This window comes from Camellia sinensis, chromosome 5, assembly GCF_055761805.1.
Source record: "Camellia sinensis isolate YWXY chromosome 5, ASM5576180v1, whole genome shotgun sequence".
Lineage (NCBI taxonomy): Eukaryota > Viridiplantae > Streptophyta > Magnoliopsida > Ericales > Theaceae > Camellia > Camellia sinensis.
In genome coordinates this window covers 48,191,531-48,201,758 of record NC_138965.1, presented here as the reverse complement: position 1 = coordinate 48,201,758, position 10,228 = coordinate 48,191,531, and the positions used below count along the sequence as shown (strand labels likewise).

At 32.0% G+C, this 10,228-nt stretch overlaps 1 protein-coding gene across 1 annotated transcript; it reads right to left on the bottom strand.

Annotated features, from left to right (window-relative positions):
• Window positions 1-3,908: 3,908 nt before the first annotated feature.
• On the bottom strand, window positions 3,909-5,350 carry LOC114319461 (putative carboxylesterase 18). The gene has a single exon (XM_082868820.1). It carries the CDS (start codon window positions 5,297-5,299, stop codon window positions 4,298-4,300), a length of 1,002 nt encoding a protein of 333 aa, XP_082724946.1. The 5' UTR covers window positions 5,300-5,350; the 3' UTR covers window positions 3,909-4,297.
• Between the last annotated feature and the right edge of the window lie 4,878 nt (window positions 5,351-10,228).

The following is a 10,228-nucleotide window of genomic DNA, read 5'->3' as shown; positions in this document are numbered from 1 at the left end:
TTTATTAATATAATTGACTTAATAATTTATTAATATAATGATATTAAAAATATATTTTAATTAATTCACCCAAAATATATATATATATATTTTTTAATTAATAATTGTAATAATTTTATTATTAAATATGAGAGTTGTTAGAAAATTTACCCTATCCTTGTTAAAACGTGAGTTATATGCATAACAACTAACTTGGCATATCAAGATAGTAAAACTTTTTCTTTCAAAATTTTAAAATTTTCTTTTACATATTCATTTTTCGTACAAGTTATACTCTTTTTTTCTTTTTTTTTTCAAAAAAAAAAACACTTAATTGTGAAGGTTTATCAAACAAGAAGGATATTCAGGCTCGTTTGTTTCACCATAAAATATTTCTTATTTTTGATTGTTTAGTTGACCAAAAATAAATAAAATATATTTTTTTGTTTTCAAATCTCACAACTTTTATAAACACTAAACATCTTTATTCTCAAGTAATATGAGAAGACATAATAAATGGTGATTGGTGAGAAAGTATGACCATTTTTATTTTATTTTTTCTTTTTATAGTTTACTTTATAATTGATTCTTCATTAAGATTTCTATTGTAAAAAAATATTTTAAGTGTTAACTAAAAACCAAAAGTAAAAATAAAAAACTTACTTTTAGACAAAATCATTTTACATGAGAAATATTTTACAGTGAAACAAACGGAGCCTTAGTTGCATTCAAAAAAATTCTCAATTTTTCATAAATTTTTAATTTCTATTCAAAAAATTTGAAATTTAACAATTTCTTTTGAATTTTTTAGTTTCTCAAATACAAATTTTAAATTTTCATAAATTTTTGAAAAACTTTCGAAAAAATTATTTCAGAGTTTCTTATAAAAAAATAAACCTTTGATTTTTTTAATTTTATCAATTTAAATCATAGTTTTTTTTTATTTGCTTTCGTTTTAAACCATCCGTCTCTTTTCATTAAAAATAAAATTGAAAAAAAAATAATCATTAAACTCAAAGAAAAGAATATTAAAGATCTTTTATGTACGTATATTGAGTTTCATGGCTAAAATATGTTTTTTTTTTTTTTTATCGATTTTACTTAATAAAAATAGTCTAATGGTTTATATTGAAAATAAATCAAAAGATAGTGAAATAGGATATTGTATTGGCTATTTTTAGTGATTAAAATTGGATTTAATGGGTAGATTAATTGTGTGATGCCAATTTCGCCATTTCATATGCTTGGTCAGCCCCACACAACAAGCTTGGAAGATTTGGTCAATTACCCATCAATGTAAGATTTGCATACATACTTTTACCATATATGAAAAAGGTTATATATAAAAAGATTTTGAAAAGGCTTTCCTAAATCATTTTGGAAAATATTACAAATCTGGCCTAGCCCTGCTGAGCGATCGCTCACATGATTGGTCAGCAGTCTCTATGTTTTGAAAAATAGAACTTCGTGATCGAAAGGCGAGCGATCTCTCTTGGAGTGCGATGAATCGCTATTCCACATTTTCCCTAAACCTAATTCTATTTGTCTTGGAAAACTTTTTTCTTCTATAAACAGGTATTTCTAAACTCGAATTTGGTGATCTCAATTATTGTGTTTTCATAGAAAAATATACTTTCTCTTTAGAGAGTTGAATTTGATAAATTCATAAAATACTTTACATTCTTACATTGTTTGTTCTAGACTTTTGGCAAATTAGGTGATCGGAGCCGTTCGTGAACAGAGATTGTAACTAAAATTTCGTGGAATCCTGAAGATCAAGAAGGCTGACTGGGGCAAGTTGTGCTCGTAGGAATTATTACAAAATATCATATTAGGTAAACCTAGGTAAAGGTTATAAGTACTCTCGACTTTGTATTTGTATTCTTTGATCATAGTGGATTTTCTTTGAGTGTTGGGATCGTGATTTTTTACCCAGTTGGGTTTTTCATGTAAAATCTTGTGTTCATGTGCTGATTTTTTTTACTTGATTTAATTTGTTTAATCAACTTATTTGAACTTAAAATTGATAATTTTAATTTATTGGCCTATTCAGCCCCTCTGGGCACTGAATATTCAGAATATGTAATTTAATTAGAGTTTAAGTTGACAAAATTATAAAGGTTAAATTTTATTTTATTTTTATAATTTCCTGTATTTTTTTAAAAATGATTTCTTAACGAAAATTCGAGAACTTTTTATTCCCACTCATTCGCATGTGGCGCCATTACCGATTCATGTCACAATAGTTCCACCCAGAAAAATTTGAATGCAACTAATCAAAATAAATAAATAAACTATATTGGTAGTCCCCGTATCTTGTCATTCATGTTATTTTAATCTCTGTAATTTTAATTAACTTAATTTTGATCTTTAATTTTTTATTTTATTTCAATTTAATTCAATTGATAATGCCCATTAGGGTTTTTAAGAGAAATGATCACTGAATTAATTGAGATTAATTCGACGAGTTAAATAGGTTTCTAATTTTGTCTATAAGAACATAATATATTACGCTTACCTACGCATTTCTCATATATATATATATATATATAAACTAACAATTGTAATGAATTAGACTAAATTGAGATAAAATCATAAATTGAAAATCAAAATCGAGCGATTAACATTACAAAAATTAAAATAACACAAGGGCCAAGATATAAGGATTGTCGGTATAATTTGCTAAAAATAAAAATAAAAAATAAAAATAAAAATTCTAGGCATTTCTAAAAGAAAAAATGTTAACCACAGGAGTAACCTTTGCGATTAGACTCTAAACCGATACTACAGAGGTCACTCTTAAGTGGTCCTACACAGCAAAACTATTTAACCATATAACTCTAAGTCCAAGAGTCGCAATCAAGCAGATCTTCAAACTCATACTCTTAATACTGGATATGGCTCGCCCAAATTTTAAAAAATTCATCCTATCAACCAGGACAGGCCTAGGATTTGATCATTGGGGGCCAATAAATAAATAAATAAAGATGGAAAGACATGTAAGGTTAGATTTAAAGGCAATAGATTTTCATGCAATTAACACTTGTGATTTTTCATGTTATTAATTGAAAATAGATAAACTTTGTTAAATATTTGATATAACAGTAATATCACTAATCAATGAAAATTTTTACATTACGGTAGTGAAAGATAATGATTGGCTTAGTGAGAGACAAAAATTGTCAATCTAATTTTATTAATCATTTTTTATCAGTTGAGACACTACAATTCTCACGTAAACCTTCTATGTTTTATAAAGTGAATAATATATTTACAAATATATTTTAGAACGTAATATGTTAGGGAGTTGTCGTTTGATAACTTTCAAATTTGGCCAAAAGTCACTATAAGTTATCACATTACTCTCTCTACTTTTTTACATATCTTTTCGTAAAATATCAAAAATTACTAAAATAACATGTTCACAAACGAGACTACTTATGCATGTTATCAAAACATATGTAACATAACCATAACAAATTGTAATTTTTCGCAACATTTTGCACGACAATGGTTTGTAATATTTACATTATATCTTTCATAACATAATTGCAATAATTTATAAATTTCACTTTAGAAATATCTACTATTGGGGCTGTAAAAATGGTCCGCGGCCTGTGGGTGGCCCGAAACCCACCCACGGCTCGGGACGGGTCCAACCTGATTAGGTCTGGGCCCCAGCCTAGCCCAGGACCCTAGGTCTGGGTCGTCATTTTGAAACCCGGACCACCTAACCCGACTCATCGGCTCACTTAAGACCTAGTGTAATTTTTAGTAGAAAAGAATAAAATTTTAATAGAAAAACAGAAAAAAAAAAAAATTTTAAAATGTTCTGGCCCGTCCCGCCCAAGACTCGAATATCCGTGGGCATGTGTATAATTTTTTGGCTCGTGACTTGAATTTTGGTTGGAACCAGATGGCCTGACATGGGTCGAACCCAATTTACACCCCTACCCATTATAAATTCAACTTTATCACAAAATAATACTACAAGTATTTTAACTTTTCATTACAAAAATTTATATAGCATTCTACTATTAGTCTATTATATTATAAAGTGATGTTATGTTAAAAAAAAATATTAAGAACATGAGAATTAAATGAGAGAGGAGTCTACGTAAGAGAAGAAGTTACTCATGTCAAACCAATTCTATGCATCACAACCAAGCTTCTTTCACAAAAGGGGGGCCACGGTCCCTGTAGACCTACACTACGTTCCGTGCCTGCTACCGCATGTAGTGTAACCAGAATAACTAGCCCGAGGAAAGTTCGAGTTTATATACCCAAGCCTTAACAAGTCTGCAGTAGCCGTTGGGTTCTAGGCATTTCTAGCAGATTGGCTTTGAATAAAGTCCCTGACCTCTGCAATTAGGTACCAAAGTTGGGGCAATTCAGGAAAGATATAGAAGCCATGGATGGCGTTTGGATACTCAATCAACTTCACTTCCTTCCCTGATTTCTTCAACCCTTCAACGTACCTCCTCTGCCAGTCCTGTAACGGATCACCACCGCCAACCACCACCAACGTCGCCGGAAACTTCACCACCTCCGACACATCACCACCACTCACCGCCTCATGGTTTCGGTCCGATCCTATTGGCAAAAACAACCTCCACATCCAGTCGGTTCGTTTCACATTCAGAAATGGAGCTCTACTGAGCCGGAGTTCCGATTCACTGCGCTCTTCTCCACCGAAGAACGGCTGTATCTCCACCAAACCAATAATACTCAGCTTCTCAAACTCGTGTCGGCCGTATCTGACCGCCACGTGGTGGGCTATGTTGCCGCCGGCGCTGTCGCCGGCGAGAAAACAACGGTTGAGATCAATGTTGGAGGGTAATACGGCGTAGTTATGGGCGTCGATAAATTTGAGGGTTTCAAAACCGTCGTCGTATTGGGAAGGGTAGCGGTGGTTGGGGGCGAGGCGGTAGTTGACGGAGGCGACGGTGACTTGGAGTTGAGCGGCGAGGTTGCGGCAGAGATGCTCGTAGATTTTGGAATTGGCGGCGGAGGTGATGAATCCGCCGCCGTGGAAGTAGATGAGTAGAGGGAGGAGGGTGGTGGTGGTGGTGGAGGGGGGAAGGTAGAGGCGGAACCAGAGATTGCGGGAAGGGTCGACGTTGATGTCGGAGGAGGAGACTCCATTGATGGGTTTGGAGGAGGGTGGAGATTTGAGGTCAACGTTGCGGAGGAAGCGGAGGATGAGGTGGGATAGACGACAGGCGTCGAGTATGAAAGAACCGAAGTGGACAAATAGGCGTGTCCTCCATGGAAGCTCAGCAGCAACAGCAGCACCACATGAATTGTGTTTAACGCCCATTCCTCAATCCTGCCTCCTCCACACAATGATGTAAAGTGATTTTTTATGTGACCACTGCCAGAGGAAGACGGGCAAATCTAAATGAAAGGTCAATTATATATGAAGACGGTTACTTCCTTGTCGTGTTGGGAACTTGGTTCCTAGATTTTTTTTTTTTTGATTTTTTCCGCTAAAAGATAAAGGTTTTGCAAAATAAAAAAAAAAACAAATCTAAATAAAATATCACATCTAACTCTATAATTATTTCATTTTTTCTCTGGTAAATATCACATTCAATTACAAAAAAACTTAACTATCTTTCCAAATACTAAAAATTTTTTATCCAATAATATTCTACAACTAAAAAACCTACATAAAAATCTGTTTCCCAAACACCCACTATATATATATATATATTACTCATAATAGTGATATGGACTATTCATCTCTTAATAAAAATTATCTGTACAAAATATTAATTTCAACACATATTTTATAAATAAATAAACAAATCACATTTTGTTTTATAAAATAAATAATTATAGTTGTCATTCATTTCAAAAATAAGATTAATTTATGTATATGTCTAGTGACATTTGATAAAAATTGATTTTTTTGTACAATTAATCTTTATTGTTGAACTTACGAAATAAATAATCATTAATATGAATTTAAGATAAGACCCACAAAATAACGTATAAAATGATATAATAGATAGTGATATAGAAATGAGTTATTCTCATTATAGATTGGTTCCTCTGCGGTCTAGAATAACTGATGATGAGCCCAATCAAAAATAAGAGAGAATTTCGAGAGAGATATCTCAATTAATTAATATTCATATCAAAAAACTTAGTTACAAAATAATTATACCTCTTTTAGATATAGTCTACAATTTTTCTCCACTAGCTATCCTATGAAATGCAGAGTATCCCACTCAAGAATTTTTTCTCCTGTGAAGACAAACAAAACACGGCAGCAGCACCACATGAACTGTGTTCAACACCCATTCCTGAATCTTGTCTCCTCCACACAACAATGGAAAGTGAATTTTTTATAGAAAAATGTCTCGTAACTCAAATTTTGTGGCTCAAAAGTGGCTCAAATGGCCAAAACGACGTCGTTTTGGCCATTTTTATGTTGTTCTGTACTCAAAACGACGTCGTTTTGGCCATTTAAGCCACTTTTGAGCCACAAAATTTGAGCTACGTAGCATTGTCGTTTTTTATATGTGACCACTAGCAGAAGAAGATCGTCTAACCCAAATTAAAAGTTAATCTTACATAGAAGAGGAAAATCTATTACGAATTCTATTTTAATAATTTAAATAATATAATTATTATATATTTTAGTCAAAAAAAAAATTAAATTGATGTCACCACTGACCACCCCCAAAAGAATAAGCTGGCAAAATCCAAATAAAAGGTTAATTATATACGGGAATGGTTAGTCCCTTATTTATTCATATATATATATATATATATATTATCCATAATAATAATATGGACGGTTCATTTCGTAATAAAAATTACAGGAACAAAATATTAATTTCAACATATATTGATAAATAAATGAACAAATCATATTTTGTTTTATTCATCTATTTTAAAAATAAGATTAATTTATGCATATATTTAATAACATTTTAATAAAAATTGATTTTTTTGTACAATTATCCTTTAGGGAGATTTGATGAAAACCGCACCGTATAAGTTTTCAAGGATATTGACAAAGGAAATTCCTACAAAAGGCCTTTAACATTAGAATATAACATTTAAACCCAAATTACCCTTTTAGCCTCCGTTTGGGAAGTGGGTTGACTTTTTGGTTTTTTGGCTTTTTTAGCTATTTTAGCCTGGGCTTAAAAGCTTGGTTTGGGAAGGGCTTTTTGACTTTTTGACTTTTTTGAGTTTTTTTGTGAGAGAATAATGTAATGATTATGGGTTGGATGTGATATTTTGTTTGTTATGGCTAAAATAGCCTATTTTGTTTTTTGTGGCTAAAATAGCCAAAAAAGTCCAAACCATGGCTTCCCAAACGAAGCCTAAGTTAGTGCGCTTGATTCATCAACCACGTTGAATAAAAATTTCATTTGAATATTATTTTAAACCTTTAAAATGTCATAACTTTTAATTTACATATCTACTTCTAATGAAATTAATCACTTTGTTTGGTTATTGTTTTTCAAATTTTATTTTTTAAAAATTTAGAATACTTGTTTGCTTATTCAAAAAACTAAACATACTTTTCAAAATGATGATAGGCTGAGGAGAGAGACAATTTAAGGGAAGAGACATTTTTCAAAATTTAAGGTTTCCTCTAATTTAAGGAGATAGACAATTTAAAAAAAAAAAAATTTCACATAAAAAAATACTCTCATCTTAGTTATATATATATATGTGTGTGTGTGTACATGCTATATATATATGAAAACATAATTTGATAGGTAGCCATTTATGGATACATATCCTATCATTAAATGTGTGATTTTATCTTAAAATTTGCACTCATTTTAACTACAGAAAATGTAATTTTTTTACAAATTGACAATAAAAAAATATCGTAACTAACTTACAAACTTTTGTAACATAAAGTACAAAAAATTTGGACATTTTGTTATGCCAATTTCAAATGATGTTACACATGTTTGTATTAATGTTACGATATTGTGTGATAAAATAAATTTTCTGCATAACATTTATGAAAATTTAATTCTATGTAAGAATTTTTTTAATGCCAATTTGGAAACAAAAAAAAAAATACATTTTCTTTAGTTGAAATGAGTGAAATTTTTATGATAAAATCACACAATTAATGATAGGATATGTAATCATAAATGGCTATATACCAAATTACGTTTTCACACACACACATATATACATATAAAACTAACATGGGAGTATTTTTTGACATGACAAATTCTTTTTTTTATTTTTAAATTATCTCTCTCCTTAAATTGGAGGGAAACTTGTAATTGCAATGATGTATTTTTTTTGAAAACCAAATAAAGATCCTTTTTCAAAATAAAGTTTTCCAATCACTTTTTGAAAAAATAATTCAAAAAAAAAGGGAACCAAACATAGTGAATAATTTTGAAATCCTCTCATCAAGATTTATTAAACATGATTCAGGTTAATTATGAAATTCTTTTAAAAAAAATCAAATTTTTACCATCAAAATTAATATAAACAGTAAAATTTTACTTTGTTTTCATAGTAAAATTTTACTTTGATTCACAGTAAAATTGACTATAAAATTTTAATTTTTAAATAGTGAAACACCATCATCATCATTAACTACCATAATCACAATAACTATTAATAAACAATTAAAAAACATATAACTTTGACAAAATAAAACTTTATTGTCATTCTATGAATATGTCATCAACTAAAAAAACATAGTACATATTACAAAAAAAACAATCACAACAAATATAATTCATAAATAAATCTAATATAATATGATTTGAAAATATGATAAATATAGCATTATTGAAAAAAATTATTCACTATATTTATGTGTGAAAGATGTTAGAGTAGAAAGTCACGTAATGCATGTGAACTCAATTTGAAAAGCAAACATAAAAAGTAATCCTATACATTGAAGTCTCTTCATATTGGAGGTCCTACATTGCAAGCCTTTCAAATCAACAAACAATAGAGTATCACATCTCACATGATGAACGTGAGATCTATATAGTACACGATAGGGATGGCAATTTAAACTCAGCCCGTCAGGGACCCAACCCTCCAAACCCGAAATTGAGCGGCTTTTTCCCAAAAAATACTCTCGACGGGCCAAGAATGATAATCAAAAATAAATCCCTAATGATATTCGGGCCGGGGACGGTGATACATTTTCTAGCCCCGGTTCCAACCCAGCCTTGCCGCTACCCCCACCTGGTTTAGCCCCCGATTTATATATATATATATATATATGTGTGTATGTGTGTGTGTGTGTGTGTGTGTATTTAGGATTTGGTGACTCACACTATCACACACAAAACAACCTCTCCTTTCTCTTTATCGCCTCCCTCTCTCTCTTTCTCACACACGACCACCACTCCACCATCACCGTCGTTTCTCTCTCTTAGCGTCGGCGGAGTCACTCACACACGACCGCCGCTCCTCTCTTTGCTCTTTCACAGTCGCTTCTCTCTCTCGCGTTAGCGTCGACTCCTCCTCTCTCTCTTACTAGCTTCGGCTCTTCCCCTCCCTCTCACGGTATCTCCTCATCTCTAGTTACTCTCTTTGTCTCTCTCACTCACATGGACGAGGTTTTTTGCTTTTGTTCTTCAAATCTGAAAATGATGAAGATGAAGATGAAGATGATGTTGTTGATGAAGATGTTGTTGTTGATGAAGATGATGATATTGATATTGTGGTTGATGAAGGCTTTTTGCTTTTGTTCTTGATGATGTTGTCGTTGACAATGATGTTGATGTTGTTGTTATTGTTGATGGTGAATTGTTGTATTTTTTGAAGAGTTTTTTTTTTTTTTTTGGCCGGGGAATGCTCGTGGTCAGGGAAACCCGATCCCTGTTAAGGGCGGGGGGCGGTGATAGGTTCCCCGCCGGGGATCGAGGACGTGGGAAATTCGACCATCGAGGATAGGGGATTGGGGACGGGGAGTGTGATCCCTGCACCGCTGCCATTCCTAGTACACGACGTGAATCTCCTCAATCTCACAAATAAATCAAGGGTTGGGCTTCCCTCTAGTCTGTGATCGGGTTAGAGAGTATTATTGGGTTCGTGGGGCTCATCACGGGTTCCATTTCGATAATCCGAATAGTTCAATGTGTAAAACTCGTCGAGTACTATATACCTGTAAAAAATCACGTTAGTTGTATATCAATAACTATCTCATCGGATCAGATTTCTGTTACTTGGTTATTTTTTCACTGTAGACGTCCCCGAACGCCCCAGGAGGATAAGTCCCGTTCTGTTC